At 32.2% G+C, this 19,475-nt stretch overlaps 1 protein-coding gene and 1 long non-coding RNA gene across 3 annotated transcripts in view; one reads left to right on the forward strand and one right to left on the reverse strand.

Moving 5' to 3' along the window:
- The window catches only part of LOC122568874, a 78,986-nt gene that overhangs the window by 54,933 nt on the left and 4,578 nt on the right, over window positions 1-19,475 (forward strand). For both annotated transcript variants that reach the window (XM_043729127.1, XM_043729126.1), the window contains exons 4-10: window positions 7,423-7,655; window positions 8,210-8,421; window positions 9,150-9,364; window positions 10,719-10,922; window positions 11,014-11,130; window positions 12,045-12,329; window positions 13,321-13,816. In XM_043729127.1, the coding sequence (XP_043585062.1) occupies window positions 7,423-7,655; window positions 8,210-8,421; window positions 9,150-9,364; window positions 10,719-10,922; window positions 11,014-11,130; window positions 12,045-12,329; window positions 13,321-13,816 (1,762 nt within the window). The remainder of the gene's footprint in view (window positions 1-7,422; window positions 7,656-8,209; window positions 8,422-9,149; window positions 9,365-10,718; window positions 10,923-11,013; window positions 11,131-12,044; window positions 12,330-13,320; window positions 13,817-19,475) is intronic.
- LOC122568896 lies at window positions 1,851-3,975 on the reverse strand. The gene is made up of 3 exons (XR_006317255.1): window positions 3,846-3,975; window positions 2,374-2,518; window positions 1,851-2,298 (listed from the first exon to the last, which is right to left on the reverse strand). It is a non-coding gene; the product is annotated as an uncharacterized LOC122568896 (long non-coding RNA).

A 19,475-nucleotide genomic window follows, 5' to 3' on the forward strand; every position in this document is an offset into this window, starting at 1 on the left:
TATGGATATATTTTTTACGTCTGCTAGGGTCTCAAGGCTGGCTCAGACACGGCTATTGCTTTATCCCAGTAGCAAGCAAAGCCGAATATACACTGTTGACTTTGGAGGACACTACCGATAAAATGTAGATGAAAGCGACGTTTTTCGATGAATTATCCGCAGTGAAACAGTGCCACTTGATTGAAACTACTGACTATGCCTGAGCCAGTCTTAGATCTCCACCCAGCAACATGCCCCCGATTATACTTTCGTTGCTTTCGTTATGCATGCAAAAATCGCGTGTTAGCCTAACAGATAGGAACCCGATTCTAAAAGCGTTCCTCTTAGAAGTGATCTTCACGATTCAGTTAGCACTCGTACGTGACGATAATCTTCGTGTTTCGCCAGTAAACGCGCATGGGGCGTAATTAAATTGATTGATATTTTACACGAAGCGGCAACTTTCACGCGGTCACGTACCGATAAGAAGCTGTTAGCAGAGCATTTTAATTACGTTGGAGATCGGTTATCGCTTGCCACTGGCGAACTCGCTCGTGTTTCCGCCAGAACAGAAAGAAACACGATGCCATTGCTCTGGCATAACTCATTGGGAATCGTGTGTGTTTTTGCGTTGGCGAATACGAAACGAACGACTTCCTCGACGATAGACATGAACAAGATTCGTTTTGGAATATAAAGCACGAGTAATGTACAGTAACTCATGAAAATATTCTAATAATTGTAACGCTTGCAAACACCTTATGTGAGTTTATTACGTGTATTATATGAAACATTTTGAAATTCCATTCGTATTGTAATGAGACATGATTATCATAGTATTATAGAGTTGGAATTTGAGACTAGTCTGGAAATATATATGTCGGAGATGTAGGGACATCGGACCTTTCTTTTGCAATTTTGGGAAGATTCCCAATACTTTGGTCTAAACTATTTATTATAGCTCTACTTAAATAATAGAACTTAGAAGTAGTTGTTGCGATACGATCCGATTATGTTTGCACGAGATTTGCGACAGTGGCCTTGGGCTCGAAGTGACACGACTGGTCGCCGAACGTAGCCACGGTCGCGGGATGAACATTTTTACCTAACAGAGGAAGTACCGATATTGAGGGACACACGCTGTATCAACAAACAAGCCCCGGGCAGGAGCAATGTCGGCTCTACGCGGGTCTGCCTGGTAACGGCGCCTGGAATTTTGTTGATATGCCCGGTCAACATGCAATTGACAAATGCGATCGTATCAGTCTTTTATTCTGGTGATCATCTTGGAGAGTTTACACACATCGTCTTATCAGTCTGTCAGAAAGAAACCGAACGTCACAGCTAACGTCACTTTGTGTTTCAAAATATATTCTATTGAACAAAGAGTTTTCTCCGTTGACCGTGGATTCGTTGTTGAACCTAAGAACATTGTCTTTAACATCTAGAGTGTTTAATCACCACGTATAATTGTCAAACTCTGTTAAATCAACATTTGTACATATAATTGTAAATATAATCTCCACTGAACAACAAGGATGGCTTGTCCTAATGGAGATACGTTACACGCCCCTAAGTCTAACGTCAACCCGACATATATAAAGGTTACAAGACTTTTATCGCGAACAATTAGTAGAAAATGAGCGTGCAATATGTAAATAGCTGTTTTAAACGTATAACTAATGGTAAAGATCGCCCCATTAAATATCAAGACTTACTTAAATGTAATGGATAATTGATCGTTTCAATAATGTTCTAAGCTTAGTAAAATTTATGTTTGCAATAAATATCTTATCTATAGTTATACATACTTATATTTTCATTTTACTTTAAACTATATCAACGTGCTCATAATTGTTGGTCGTGTAACGTCGTATGCCAAACTCCTTTAGTTCAATCGTTTAATTGTCAAGTCATAAACAAAATAGAGAAATTTCTTCTAAATTGGTAGAAGAGCTATCATAATTAATTCCAGTAATGTTATTTGAAATTGGTTAGCACTTTGACGAATTATCTATTTTGTTTTAATACACCATTAATCAGGTTTTGAATAAATAATTTGTATGTTAGATGGTATTTGTCTATTGATTCCACAAGCAATGATAAATGTTGCTTTCGATCCGTACTTCGCCATTAATTCATACATTTTAGTAACATTCGTGTCATTATTAAAACAAGTCAACCAAAGTGTACACATACAGTGGTTCACGAAAATATTTGAACACTTACGAAAACATTTTTTGAATATATCGTATATTATGTGAAGCATTCTAAAATTTCATTGCTAGCTTCCTTACATTGGTAAATTTTCAAACGAATCTGAAAGTGTACAGAGAAATTAGTTATTCATTATTAATAAGCCACAGCATTAAGTGAGATCATCTAATTTTTTACTAGGTGAATATTTGCAGCAAATAATCCGAGATTTCTATATATATTTTCAAACTGATTCCAAATATTGTCTGTATGGCCATCGATAATTGTGTCTTGTGTTTCACCACGGTACGAATAAAACTTCAAAGAATTTTCTACAACACACCTGCAACATGTTCATAAAAATGTTTACAATAAATGTTGAAATATTTTTACGAGCCACCCTAGACATTGCTTTCCTTAATAGCAAATAAATTAATTAAAAAAGATTGGATGGTGTATGAAATTTTAACGATGATCGATTTACAAGGATTATAATAAATTTATTGGTTATTCGATTTTATCTGATAATGTATATGGTTAGTACTTTGTATCGAAATTAAGCGAATTAGTAAAAGAGAAATTGATGTCTCTTAATGTGTTGTAACCTCTATATACATTCTCTGATTGATTTCATATTCTATCAGTATAACGGTGATAATCAGTATAATGGTCATAACACATAGTATATTACGAGTATACATGAAAGTCTTCATAAATGTTCGTATACTTTCGTGAGCTGCTGTACGTGAGTTTGAATACTTCGAGACACATAGGTATTTCAAAAAATGAAAAAAGCGAACTCGCAAAAGGTGAGTCGCGAAAGATTGCTCATGTTTTTGCGTTGGAGAATGCGAAATGAACGACTTCCTTGTCGATAGTTGTGAGCAAAAAAGGAATTTCTGAGCTGAAGGCTGTGAAGATTGAAAATTGGAGATTCAAAGCACTTATTTGTGATGTATGGGTATGCACTATGTACACGCTCATTAAGGACATATTCTGTTCTTAATAAAGTTTCAATATAGTTTAATATGGATTATATGAAATTTAAATTATATACTTCAATTATGCTTTATTAATTTCTTTATCATATAAAGTATTAGGTTAGATATTTCTTTATATGTTTTAACGATTACCTAACTATTTTTGATTTTGAAACAAATGTAGTAACTGTATAAAAAAATTTTAAGTGGAAGTGATATGTATATTTAAGTCTTTCGCTGAGTAATAAAATAACGAATAATTTAGGATGAACAATTTAGAACAATTTAGTTCTACGACATTGGGTTTTCTTGTATTTGTATCAGATGCGAAAAATATCTGCTTTCAACGTTTTATTCGAGATACATAGATACTAATTTGCATTACATATGATGACATTTATAATAGGAAATGTTTAATATTATAATATATTTTATGGCTTGCTGAAATGTTTATTATGCTACATGGTGAAAGATGTTAAGAAAATAAGATCATGGAGTATAGGTTATAAAAGGTTACATTTTCATATTGACAAATACAAAGGCAATTATTTCATCGATAGCAAGAGTGAATTATTTGGGAAAAAAGTGAATTCGTTTCGAACAAAAGTTTACATTTGTTAAAGAGAAGTTTGTTAAAAATTTGTTTTTATGTGTTTTATAATGAAGATTGTGATTAATAGAATTATATACCTATTTATATATAGATTATATAGACTAATAGACCTGAAGTTCACTATCAAATCTTGAACTATCTGCTTTAAAATGTTTTTACATATATAAAATATGTGTTGTTATTTCTTTACTCAGAGGTAGGATCACAATAGCTATTATTATATTCAATGGATAAATCTGTCACACTGTTCTGAGCCAAAAAGACCTTTTATTGCACATGCAAACATGGACTAGGGATAAAAACAAAAGACCATCTTAAATCTATCGATTAAATCTATCGATTGTAACTAGAACTATCTTCTAGTTACTATTTCTTGTAACTAGCGCATCTGTATATGGATATGAACTCACGTTGTCATTTTCAACAGTATGAAATTTTTATTTTTGATCAAGAATGTATAATCAGAGAATTATAATCAATTAATTAATACTCAACCTGATAGATACAACGCATGCAACGTGCATGGAGTGGGGTGTTTCTCCTTCACTGTTCTAAAAAAGAGATATATTTTGAATAGAGATCGCTTTATACATGTAACGTATATATAACACCATTTGACTTGTATAGATCATGCGCGGAAAAGTATAAAAGATTTGAGCTATAAATATTTTTAAGAGTTTTGACTAGAACTTGTTTGGATTAGATTTAAATTTATTTTTTGTTACGATACCAGAGAACGTAAGAACACTTTCTCGTAGAAACAAGGAAATATTGAGTAACATTAATTGAAAGATCTGAGAGAAAGATCTTCTAGGTATATAGGTATGTATAAAATCAATTATCTTTTCACCGACTTTCCCTTTTTTAATTTTTAAGTAGATTCAGATTTGTATGCAATTTACTATTATCACGTATAAGTATCAATCACTTATTAATCTATCTATCACAACTCACTAATCAATTCACTTACGAAACCTCCATACTAATAATAATTTTCTAATTATAAAACCTGTTTATTCCGCGTTTTTATAACGTTATGTCTTATTCTTAATTATCTTTTAAATCCCATTTTTAATTTTTTGCGTTTGTTTGAAATTTTTTTCTAATATATGAAGCACTTTGATAACAATCACATTTTTTTAATTTCCTGTTTTGTTTGATTGTTTAATTTATTTGATTTCTTGCAGGCAGAGTCACGCTTTTGCATTAGAAATCACTTCCTGTTATATCTGCTACAGACTGTTTACAACAGAAAGTTGCAAAAATAAATTAAAAGGCTAAAATTAAAATTTTAAATTATAGTTCTGCTTATCCAAAACTTATTATCTGCGTATATAATGCTTATAGAAATTCTATAAGTTATTAGCTCTGAAAAACGTAATAGGAAATTTTATTAACGATATTTTATCTTATCTATTAATTTCTAATTATCTGTTTATCATACACTTTTATCAGTTTTACACATTCAACACCTTAACGCACTCGCTTATTTTAATAAAAGTATGAGAGATCGTCCCCGAAAAAATGTTTGATGCATATTTCTTTTATCAATAACATGCAAAACATCTTAAAAACCAGAAGGTACAAGAATAAATTTGCTTTAAATCTCATATTGCTGAATGAGGATCCAAAAATTTTGAAAACAAAATTCTACAAGCAATCATTTATATAAGTAATATATCAGAAATTTGAATTATTCTGATAATTTTCCTAAATGTTAATCGCGTAAATTTGTATATGTGGATGTGTATTTTTCGAATGTGCCATATTGTAGAGTTTTTATCTATTTTTGTATGAAGAATCGTCTACTGCTCGCCTGTAAAATACTTTAGTCGCAACCTGCATACAAATGAATTAGGAACAAAATAAAAATACAAGTAAAATATTTAGCAAATAATATAAATATAAATTTATATTTATAAAATTAGAGAAAGATTTCAGAACAAATTTTTTTTATTTTTATTACATTACATTTTATCTGATCCACACTAAATGCAACAATCGTCTTCAAATAAGTGACATACATGTGAAGACCCTAATTTTAACGCAATATACTATACATATACAATATAATATACTACACTATACTATACTATACAAATTAATTCAAATTATTATTAATATTAAGAATATTATATATAAGTATAAATATATAAAAATAAGTATATTATTTCATAAATACACAATTATACTAACACATAAATAAATGAGTATACAAACATGTAAATAAATATATATTAAACAAATTCGAACAAGCGGAAACTATCGCTACAGCGATGCATCGTTAGAAACGCGATTTCTAATATCGCAGAATGACTCGAGAAGTTTCTCCGGCTGGATACTTTTTTATGTAAACAAGAAATTGTCGCCATTTCGAAGACGATTACAAGGGACAAAACGTGGAAAGCATGTAATTGGAGTTGGTGGCTATGAACTCTGCGGCGACTTGACCATCTGGTCACACCTGAAATGTTTTCCAGGTCGGAAGATGTAGTCCTTACTGAGCACCGGATTATTGCAGACGATTTTATCCGTTCAAATGCAATTGCCGCGACAGGATAGCAATTTGAGACGCCAGTGAAAGCCTAGATCGATGCGAACTGCATTCTACTAGATTGTTTCTGAAGTATACTTTTCAGTAATATAATATAACATATTTTATTATCTTAATACCAGGGTATTCTTCTTCCGTCTTTGATCGATGGAAGCTTGTGAGTAGAATCGAGTTTATCGATAGAAATAAAAGGGTTATTTTCTGTATATTCGTTCTAGTCGATTCTAGTCTTTCATTTATTGTATCGTGCATTACTACAATGTAGATATTTCAGTTATGAAATAATTTCAAAACTTGAAATTTCATGCGATCATTTTTTTTCCACATTTAGATAAAGGCAAATTTATCTCGTCAGTGGAAATAATTGTTCTTTGCATTGTGGAAGTTTTAATTTGAGGACATTAGATTCTATCTAATGATTTTGCCAATTTATAATTTTGAGTCACTGTAATACAAAACTGTGTTTTAATGGAATACTAATATATTTACAACAAGAGGAAATCGGGCGTTTTATTTAAATTAAATTAAAATACTGATAGGATAGTAGTATATTGATATATAGCTATTATCATATTTTTTGCTTCTCAAATCACTTTCCTTATGGTTAGATACAATTACAATATTTGTATTTAATTATCACACTCACAGAAACTAAATTTAGGTACTATTAACAAGAAATAATCGAACATACAGATAAATTAATAATTTAACATTATTATTCAAGTGACTGAAAAAAATACATCAATTTCTATAATAATGTCAAAAAATTACTTAAATAACAATAAAAGTAATACACAAAATAAATCTAAAAGTATGCAAAGTGCATTAATAAAAAGGTTCCCCTAATCTACATTTTCGAAGAAACTGATATTTCAATGAAAAACTCGATCTTTTATATATGTATTTTATTTTATACATGTATGTATGTACTAAATCAAATATCAATAACTCCCTGAAGATATTATTATACACAAATAACAGCGCTGTATTCGCTTCCATCTCCAATTGCTTTTGAATTGTCCAGAAATACAATTTCTGAATCACTTTCTATCACTCCTAACATATTAAGTTCAAATTTTTCACACGTTCTCTGATTGCAGGTGATGGTATACCCGGAACAATTGTTGTTCGTGTCGGAAACAATCGGCCGGACTTGGGAACGAATCCAATTTGCAATCGTTTCACCGGTCCCCTCGAAGAAGGGCAACCTCTTTTTTTACCCTGTAATCCGCCTATGCCTGGAGCTTTCGTTTCCGTACACTTGGAAGCAACTACACCGGCACCAGTTCCAGTGCAACTTTCATTGTGTGAGGCCTTCGTGTACACTGATCAGGTACGATCAATTTGCTGTACCTGTTCCAAAGGAATAAAATTATCTAAGTATTATAAATAGCTTTGTTGTAAGTTACATAATCTATACAATGTATACAATATGCAAAAGATATATAAAAATTACGTATAACACTTGTTATAATATTTAGTAGGTGCAGCAGATCTTCATGTAAGTTCCCCTTAGTTGCCTTCATAAATTTGGATTTCATGAATGTGAATTATGTTTACTACAGAAAGGACTAATTAATATGAATCTCAATTGTTAAAAATGGATAATCAGGTTTTAAAGAATATCACATTTCAAAAGACACTTTATATGTACCTTATTTATCATTTCTTATACATGTTTTGATGATGTACTTCATTTTGTAGATATAATCAGTATTTTAACACCTTCTACTAATCACAACGAATCAGAGTTATTAGAAAAAATTGAGTTTTAGGGTTCTTATATTGACTTCTATACCGATTATTCTTTTCTTATGTGTATATTCTTCTTTACATAGGGTTTTTCTTTTATACAGTTTAAAGAAACGTGATTACTTTTTTGTATAGGCTCTTCCCATTGAAAGATGTCCACAATTTAGAGATCAGCCACCAGGTTCGACAGCAACCTACAATGGAAAATGTTACATATTCTACAATCGCCAACCGATGATATTCCGAGAAGCATTGACATTCTGTCGTGCACGAGGCGGTAGTTTAGTGGATGAAAGCAATCCTGCGTTACAAGGGTTTATTTCGTGGGAGCTATGGAGGAGGCACAGGTACCGAATTCATTAATTGCCCACCTCTACGCTTCGCTATCTGCTTTCAACTTTTTTCTGTAAGATATAACCAGTTCAATTTGATCAAAATCAGATTGATCTATCGAGTTCGTTACAATGGACAATTTATTATATCTAATACTAATGGCAACTTTCATCAAAATGTTATTTTCATATTTAATAGTTAATAAAAATGCTACAGGAAAGGTACAGGTATTATTCTATGCAGTAGTAATAAAATTTTAATATAAATCCTTTGCTTTAAAACAAGTCAATTTTACTGTACTATTTGTACCCTGTAATTTTAAATTACTTCTTCTATTACTACCATGAAATAAACTAAACCTACCTTCTTACGTAAATTGCTTACAATGGCGAGTATAAAAATAGGATAATTCGTACTCATAAATACAAGTAATATTAGAGTGAAAACTTTCCTTTCTATTCATCCTTTTTAATACAGAATTCAAAAATACATCTCTTGTACCTTAAAGCATAATAAAAATAGAACGCCTTTCAAATTTCTATTTCGAGTGATAATTACAAAATAAATTAAATTGAGTATAAAGCTTCTCTCCATTTATGTGTTTGTCAGTGTATATTTCAATTAGTATAAAATATACAATTACCATAAAGATAGTACAAACGAAAAAATTTTCAATGTTCATTGTGTAATAAGTGTATTTTCACCAAATATTTCTAAAAAGATATACCTTATCTTTATTCAGGAGTGATACTTCGAGTCAGTACTGGATGGGTGCAGTAAGAGATCAAAAGGATCGTACGGTTTGGAGGTGGACAGGAAGCGGTGACGAAGTTTCTGTTTCTTTCTGGAGTCTACCTCAAGGCAGCGAAGAAGACTGCGCTCGATATGATGGTAGCAGAGGATGGCTTTGGTCGGATACCCCTTGCACAGCTCGATTAAATTTCATCTGTCAACACCGTGAGTACCAAGCATTTTCTCATTACTATCGAATTACACAATGGTTATATAAGTGTCATCTTCGTTACTATAGAAATATATATACTTAATTCTTTATAGAGATGTTAATACGTACATGATGACATATTGCACAAAACAATTAGAGGACCTTTTCTCATGTCACTTTGTCTTTTATATTCACTTCTTGTGTTTGTACATTGTGTTTTAATTACCTTTTTTGATCAATTTTTAGAATACATCATGGTATCATACGAATAGCATGTTGGTATATTAAGTTTATAAAACCTCTCCGCTTTTATTTGCTTGATTGGTGCAATAGTATAGTCAATCCATTAATTTTTGTTTAGCAGTGCGTCAAGAATAAGAAGATATTAAATAAAAGGTGAAAAATATTATGTGAGCCTCTCAGAAGCTAAACTGAACAACTTGGCTTATTGTTCATTTCGCAATTTCATTACACAAGTACACGATTAATGTTCAACTCTCAAGACACGAATGATTTCCTTCCATCTGTTCATTTATCGCAAAAAGATGACACTAATGATAGTAAATTCGGTGGTAAACTTAAAAAAATAATGTTTATATCATCATCAAATTTTTGTATTTTAGGATTTACGGAATTGATCAATATGGTTGCTGAAAGGCTTATGTATAAAAAATGAAGATCTTATTTCTTCATTCTGAAAAAGATAGAAAAAAGTAGAGAAAAGTAAACAAATGAATATCATCTTGTTTTTTAAATGTTACTCATATAAAATCAGTCACAAGAAATAAAAGATTTTTATGGGTATTCAATCATATATTTACATTCAATTTAAGAGCAGTCTCATATTCCTAACGTTATGAGCAATCTTCAATATTGAACTAACATAACGCATAAATTATATCTAATAAGAAATAGGTACTCAACTACTGGAAGCCTAACATCAGCTACAATATTTTCATGGAAAGCAAACAAAAAGTATTCTTTTTATTAATTAAGACACTTTGCTCATAAAATTTTTGAAAAATTACATACTCAAGTATCAAATTCTGGACCAATACTTTCGTCATGTGCACAATGTCCGCGCTATTATTCTCCACCAGAGTATCGCGAGAAATGTTATTGGAAAAATAAACGGTGCCAAGGTGAGGCAGTGGGAGAGCCTATTGACGTTTGACAGATAAGTCATCTGTCAGATTTGATTCATATAATTTATTTATCAGATTTTTATAAATGTTTCTATTCTATATTAGGTAAATATTATATATTCTATATTAGGTAAAAAAAATTCCATATTTGGTCACTTTCTTCTAACAAACAATGTGAGACAGTAAAACAAGTAAAACTAAGGAATTCTTTGTTTGCCCTTAGAACCACGAGCATGTGGTCGACCAGAACAGCCTCCGAATTCCACGATGACGGTGACTACAACGACAGATCGAAATTCCGGAAGCGCATATGAAGTTGGCGCGACGGTGGATTACACTTGTAACGCCGGCAGCCTTCTTATAGGACCGTCGACCCGTACATGCCTCGATACTGGCTTCTACAACGAGTTTCCACCCGTGTGCAAAAGTAAGAGAGCAAGAATTAGATACAGAGGCCACTCGATGAACCATATACGATCGTCCTATCGATGTTAAATTCAACATTCTGCTCGTTTCAGGCATCGAGTGCGGTTATCCAGCGAACATAAAACACGGAGGTTACACACTTATCAACAATACCGTTAGTTATCTCAGTCAGGTGCTTTATTCCTGCGATGAAGGATACGAGATGACTGGTAAGAATTTATCGTGGCGTTAGCCATTATTTCTCTTTGATAAATGGCTATCGTTTGTGGGTAATACCTTGATACCTGTGTTGAAACGCTTCGCCAACGAGCATTTTGAAGGAAATTGGTAAGAATATTAGTTGGTGTTGGATCGTGATGACATCATCTTTCTGATTGTTTCTTGATCCTCTTGTTGCGGCTTGATTTTGTTCCTGATTCTAGAACCGTTCAAATTGGTTTATCATGCGAGGCTGAATTTTTAGAGATTTATGGTAGAGATTGAAATTAATCTGATTGAAGATAAGCTTTGAACGTGTGCGTGATTTTAATATGAGAATTTTTATGTTGCACAACTGATAAATTTGTGTATCAGTTGTACTATGTAGTGTTTATTCATGAAAATGAATAAATAGTGTAATAATGTAATGCAATGAACCTTTTCCTTTTTGCTCTCCGTGTTGCGAATAATCTACACAAACGTTTCACGCGACCGTAAACAATAAAAGTAAAAAGAAAATCATGGAGTATATTCAGTTTAAGCAGATATAAATATAAATATGTACACATGTACATTTTCCGAGATACTCATCGATACATTATAATAATATATTCTAATCAGATTTTTATATTTTCTCTCTGAGATTTTTAATTTGAAATTAAAACAAAATATTTTCGATTTTCATGAGACATTACATTCTGCAAGATTTATTAATGAAACTCCGATATATAGTACTAAAGCCAAAATATTTTATAAAAAAATTGTATAAAACTATTTTATAAAAAATAATATAGAAGAATATGTATAACTTATGTAAATAGACTTTTCATTTTTAGTTTAACACTACATAGACATTGTTTATAGCTTATTAATAAATTATAATGAATTAGTAATTTGCAGATTAAACAATTTGTTCGGATTACAGGTCGTGCAAGACTGACATGCGATATCGATGAGCGCTGGAATGGACCGCCACCACGTTGCGAACCAATTCTGTGTGATCCTCCTGCTCCTGTTCCACATAGTTATATTCAAATCGATGAAATCGACGAAACCGAGACAGTACCATCGAAAACGAACTTCAGTCGAAGTCTTCTCGTAGGCAGTATCGTTACATACACCTGCGAGAAAGGTTACAGACTTTCTGGCTTCCGACAAATATTATGCTTGCCCACTGGCTTATATGATCATGTCGCACCCACTTGTACGGGTATGTGATTTAATTATTTTTATAGAATAAATACAAACTTAATTATTTCTTTAGAAAAGCAAGTCACTTTTCGTGGTAGTGTTTGCAATCTTCAAATACGAGGATAATTTAATTTCATAATTAATTATTGGATCTTTATTAATGTAAATGATATAATATGAGAATATTCAAAGGTTGTTTTTCAATCCAATTTATCAGATATTTATTTTATACTTGGAACTTAAATTCATTTATGCATATACTTCTTATGCGCGTAGCAACTCAAAGAATTAATAAATAATTGATAATTGTTTTAATATATACATATATAAATTCCAAAATAAATTTTGATTTACAACAGTATTATTTTCAACCAGATTCTACTTAATTATTGTGCGTGTACACTTGACTGTTATATATGTGTGTGTATATAAAAATAGTATAATACATACATATATGTAGATGCATATATAAATGCTTTTGTATATTATTAAAATATTGTTTTAAACTAAATTACATATAATTCGTATGAAATCTGTATTCTAATGTATCTGTAATAACTGTAGTTGCAATAATTTCAATAATTAATTTCAGTAATTTCAATGACGATATATGTAAATTATCATTTACATCTAATTTTTTGTTGAGATCGCGAACAATAATCTTCTGTCGTATTAATCTCTTAAGGACCGACTTACTCCACAAAATTCTATCAAAAATGTACTCAATTTTTTCATTATCAATTTAAAACTATGTTAATACGTTCGCTAATATATCATAATTAGAATTACAAAAAGGTTCTTTTAATTTAAACCAATACAGGAGGTCTAAGATAACTTAGGATAAAAGAAATTTTAAATATAATCGGAAGTGAGTTAATTGGGAATCTACATATTCCTAAGGGATTATGATAATACATAATAATAATAATCATTAGATTTTCTTTAACAGAACCTATGTGAAAGATTAGAATTATAAGAGAATCAACGTCTCCAAAATTCCTTTATTACAGAAGAACTACGTACCACCGTGACTGTGTCTTCCCGAACAACCGTGCGACCAACGACCAGCAGAACCCGACACACGTTCTTACCACCTCGAGTTCGAACCACAACAATCTCGACGACCACAACCACAACCACCTCTGTGCCACCACGAAGAGTGGCTAGCACCGCCGAATTACCCGCGACGGTTCGGGAAACCATCGCAAGGAAACCGAATATTGGTCTTCAGAGACCAGCACCGCCTCCGTCGCCACCTCTGAACGACGACACCAACGATCATCCTCAGGACAACGAAATTTCTGGCAGTGGAGTGGACAATGCTCAGGCTGGTATTGGAACTGGTGTTCCTGAACCTTCTGGACCTTTCAGGGTGGACAACGCCGACCAGTCGAGTAACACTCATCAAGCAAAATTAAATCTAGGCGCGGTGATCGCCTTGGGTGTCTTCGGTGGTTTCGTATTCCTTGCTGCTGTAATCACCACCGTTGTAATACTCATACGCAGGTAAAAGCAAATCACTCACCTAAACCCGCGAATCGCGTGTAGAATGATGGCATTATCGAGTTGCTGTCGGTTCTTTTGATTTCTGTGATTTGGTTGTACCAAAAGTAACGCCTGTTTTGTGATGTCAGATTATATTTATCTTTGTTTTTACTTGTTTGTTACGTTTTGCTCGTTTTTTAGCGCGTTGTTTATTCGTTTCTCATTCGTTGCTGAGAGCAATTTGAGGATTATTTTCTAGAGAGATTATTTTATTATGGGTAAGGATAGAGAAGAAGACATGTAAGTGACGAGTTAATATGGTACTTAACCGTTTAGTCATTTCAATTCTATATTTTGAAACGAAATAATTTGTGTGTGCTTAAATGGAAATTTGAATGTTTGATAGAAATTAACATTCAATTCCTAATCGTTGAATTTTAAAATTGGGAAAGAAATTTAAATATTTTGCATTGCATTAATTGGAAAATTAAATGGAAAAATCTGTATGCATAGAACTTGATTTGAGACCTTTAAATACTGAAAAAGTTTATTTCGTCGCAAAATACATATTTTTTAATCTTTGGGATTTGTTTAATTTCGTTTAATTTCTAATATCTAATTAGAAATAACCTGATATTTTCACATATTATCAGTTATGGGAATTAAACAAATTTCATAAATGAAATTTAATCCCTAACGTACCACTTCAAATGAATAGAAATTTTAAGATATAAATGGTGGAAGCTAATAAAATTACTCTTATACATATATTACTTCCTTTTATCGTATTACTCTATTATAAGGAGGAAATTTCTTACTAATTCTCTAATGGCTCGATGGCAACCTACTTTTTTAAAAGACTGGTTTTCTCATCATTACCATTGACTATCAATTACCATAAATATTCAAATATACCCAGTGTAGATGCATGTCACATTGTTCCCATTTTGACTTTTAGATTCTTGTGTCATGAAACATGTTATATTGGTAATCATCTCGTTCTCTTGCTATATGCAATTTAAAAATTGTATTGCCTTCGACTTCTCTAACAGGCATTATTTCTTGGACAGACTATGCATAACTATAGCTTCTATATACATACAATACATTCGCTCTTTGACCCTACGTGTGTATATTGTATCGCTTACTCTACATTTGTTTAAACTTTCTTTATTCTTTCATCTGTCTTCTTGCCTATTCTCTTCTTATCTAAACTCGCGTTTCGTAGCTCCCTCGAGATATTGTAATTTGTAATTCATTCCGGCCACTATAATTACTGTAACAAAGAGTTGTTACGTAAACAGTCTTTGCAGAAGAAAACGTGTAAAAATCAATAATCTCCAAGCCCTCTTAATTTCGATTATATTTTTGTTTTTAATATCGTCGACTGGTAATATTATAAATGTTGTTCCTATGCAGCATACTGTAAAACATTGCATTTTAAGTGAAGAAATACAACATTGCTAGACCAAGATATCATCTGGAAAATTTCCATCCATATCTAAAATACGCTTTTTTATGACGTGCATTGTGAATTATTTTGGATGCAGCTTAAAAGTTTACAACGAACTACACTCCAGGGTTTGATCGATAAAAGAAATATTGTAGAATCTTTATTATTCGAAAGATTGGAAATTTGGGAATTCTTAGAAACTTAATATATTTTTTCTCTTAGTTTCATACGCTTTAGAGACATAGGAATCGCAATTTCTTTTTGAATGGAATTCTAATCCAAACGTTAGTTTCTCTAGATATTGAAATCATTGAATCTACATAACATTATATTATCATTGAATTCATATAAGGTAATCTGATTTTGAAAAATAGAGGAAGGACAAAAAATACATTATACAAAATATTATGTACCTTATAGAATGATTTAACACGAATTCTAAACAGAAATTCAAATGAGAGGTTCTATTCCATCTTTTATCAAAACATGAATTATTCTCTTTGATTAAAAAATTGACATAAGACATACATATGGTTTTTGTGTTAGAAAATGTAGAACAAGATTTTTTTTCATTTTTGATGATCGACCCTTTTGCAGGTGATTAACACTTTCTAAATTGAAAGTCCATGTTTGTTAATCAAACCATACATGTTCCTAATTATATTCATTACAATTCTTTAAAATTGATATTACTAACATGATCTATTCTTTTCAAAAAGCATAATACTTTAAAAAGTTTAAAAAGGAAGCATCTTTCATTACGTCAAAGATAATTTATTAATGAGATTGCGTACAATATTCTTTTTTCCTCAAGGGGACAAATTATTGTAGATTATTCTCCGCGAAGAAAGGGTTTGAAATTTTAAAGTAGACAAACTTGACTACATAGAAGATTCAAACTAATCCTTTCATTGCTGTTAATTACCTATTTTATACACGATATACGTATAAAAAAATTGTAATTAACTATAACATGGAAAATTACAAACTTTAAAGTATAAAACATTTAAACTCAATATTTACGTTGTATAATCTAAAAAGTTAACAAATCTATTTATACACTGCGTCTCATAATTATAAAACCATCCAAAAACTTTCAACTTTTGTATGTTGTATTATCATTTTTATATTTCCTCGTAATATCATATTTCAATAAGCTTAATTGGGGTTAGGTTGGGGTTAGGTTGGGGTTAGGTTCGATTTTCAACTTTCCAATATAATTCTAATTTATTTGTATAAGAATTGAAGAGTTCAGATTGGTTTTATAGTTATGGGACGCAGTGTATAATGTCTAAAATACTCACTTTTCTTTAACAATATATTCGCCATGAAAATTCAATTATTACATACATTAACAGATGAAGATTTACATTTAAAAATTATCTCAGCAACGAAAGGGTTAATCCAACCAATAAAACAATCATTCACGGGAAAAGAAAAATTGTCAGAATTAACCCTTTGTGGTCGTATGTTTATTCTCAGCTGCCAAAAAGAAAAAGAACCGTTCTAATTGTATAATCATATTAACTTTTCATATTGACAATATATTTGGCTTCGAAGATACATGTTAACAGGATTCTGCAAATTAATGCAACTAAATATTTTCTTATCTTGAATTATTTGATAAAGGGTGGTCCAAAATAGCAAAAAGAAAAGTGAATGATATAATATATATATATATATATATAGTGTGAAATAGGAAACAGCGATAATTTCATTTTGGTTCGTTGGATATTTCGTGTTGCTATATTATTAGTAAACTGCGGATTTTTATGCAAATTCATATTTTGCATATATTTTTTATATATATCGATATAATTAAAAAGAAGTAAAATCAGGACAGATATTTGTTCCATCTATCAAGTGTTATAATGAGCACAGTATTTGGATTACTTTTATATATTTTCGCACATTCTATACATTTTTACGCCCTCGAATTTGCATAAAATGAAAATGCATAAAAATCCGCAATTTAATTACTAGTATCCGTTCATATCTCAGTTGAGTACGATCGCAAAGGGTTAAAGAAGAAATAGTAACGTGCGCAAAAAAGAAATAATTCGAAAAAGTGGAAAAAATAAAAGAGAAAGAAAGGAAAAGATTGATCGGAGGAAACTAGGTAACGATCAAGAAATAACAATTAACACTGAGCCCATTTGCGTTGCGGTGGCTAGCGGCAGTGGCAGCGTCAGAGGAAGGCGCCGCAGGGGGCTTGGTGGGGTTGGTGCGTTGAGGGGTGGCGGTAGTGGTGGCCTTGGAAGGGGTGATACCGGGATGCCCTCGCGTTGGTATACGCTACTGGCGCTGCCCTTCCCCGACCAGCACCTGGGGCGCCGCGACTTGACGGCACGCCGCGGCACCGATCATCCTTATTCCTTCGGTCTCTCGGCGGCCCATCGCGCTGGATACTTTTCCAACCCTTCCCTTTAAGATTATCAAACAATTACTTCCTATATATACATACATATATAGTCCACCATTATCGCCCTCACCCTCCACGCAACCACCGCCCACCACTACATCAACCATCACCACGTACCACTACAACCGCCATGCGCCACCCTCGCGAGTGATTACTAGTCAAGGTAAACGAGCAACGTTTATAATGAGCACCCATATATAGCGATAGCTCGTTCACCACAGCTCACCACGGAGTGTATTTTTAAAGCTTCTCCTCTTCTTCCGGACGCACACACGTCAATGCAGCGTTCACGCACTTTCTTCCCCCAAGTAGCTTCGTCTGTGTATACTGTTCTCTTAGCACATCGTTTAAATAGGATTGGGCACTATCCTTTTCGTTAATGGAAGAGATTTGATTTACAGGGAAGAATATACGTATAGTGGGAAGTTTAGAGTTTGATGGGATGAAGTGTTCTATGAAAAAATTTGCTCAGTTTCTGAAAAGTAATTGTCTTTGAATTAAGATAACTTGCCCATCGATCAATAATGGTTCGTGATTTAAATGAATGAAGAAAAAGTAATTGCCAGATAGCTTAAATAAGACAAAGTAATTACAAACAAGTAATTAGTGGAAGAAATATAATAATATTTTCTTGACTATTAAGCATAACTTAATTCGCATGAAAAGTTGTTCTAAACTGATATTCGCACTGATTTTTTATTAACTCTGTAACGTTCAAATCTTGTTGTCGAGCGACGTTATACATCATCGCTCAAAAGTCGTAAAACAGTTATTATATTAGCTTAAAATTGGAAAAAGATAATACAGGGTGGTTGGTAACTGGTAGTACAAGCGGAAAGGGGGTGATTCTACGCGAAAAAAGAAGTCGAAAATATAGAATAAAAATTTTTCGTTTGAGGCTTTGTTTTCGAGAAAATCGACTTTAAATTTTCGCTCGGTACGCGTGCACTTTATCACGTCTCGTTATAACGGATCTCACTGTAGATCGTTGTCTCGATGGATATTATCGCAGTTTAAGTTTGTTTTTGCCGCAACGGAAGATTAGGAATACATAATGAAATAATATGAAGTAATCATAAAGTTCATTATTACAAAAATTGCTGAAAATGTTGCCCATTCCGCCGAACATATAGTTCTGCTCTTCTAATTAAATTTCTATGAACACTTTCTAACGTATTCGATTGTTTTAAAGTATGAAAGGCTACAATAATCTTTTCTTTCAATTGCTCGCAACTTGCGATTTCTTCAGAATAGACAATTGATTTAATATGGCTGCATAAATAAAAGTCAAGCGGAGTTAAGTCAGGAGAGCGTGGTGGCCAAGCTATTGTTGCAGCACGACCAATCCAGCCTTGGTAATGTTGGTTTAAAAAATCTCTCACATGACGACTAAAATGTAGCGGTGCATCGTCTTGTTGAAAAATTAAACTTCCTCTAGTTCTCAGCGGTACATCTTCTAATAATTCCGGTAGTTTGTTTTGTAAGAAATCGAAATATGCTGCTGACGTTACATTTCCTTCGAAAAAATATGGCCCAATAATTAGATGTCCGATTATGCCAGCCCAGACGTGATAAAGTGCACGCGTACCGAACGAAAATACAAAGTCGATTTTCTCGAAAACAAAGCCTTAAACGAAAAATTTTTATTCTATATTTTCGACTTCTTTTTTCACGTAGAATCACCCCCTTTCCGCTTGTACCACCAGCTACCAACCACCCTATATATATTTTGTTAGTGTATTAATACCTAATTCTATAGTTTTAATTTTTCAAATTAAAATACCGCTGTGCTTCTATATTTTATT

The sequence above is a fragment of the Bombus pyrosoma genome, linkage group LG7, assembly GCF_014825855.1.
Source record: "Bombus pyrosoma isolate SC7728 linkage group LG7, ASM1482585v1, whole genome shotgun sequence".
NCBI classification, from domain to species: domain Eukaryota; kingdom Metazoa; phylum Arthropoda; class Insecta; order Hymenoptera; family Apidae; genus Bombus; species Bombus pyrosoma.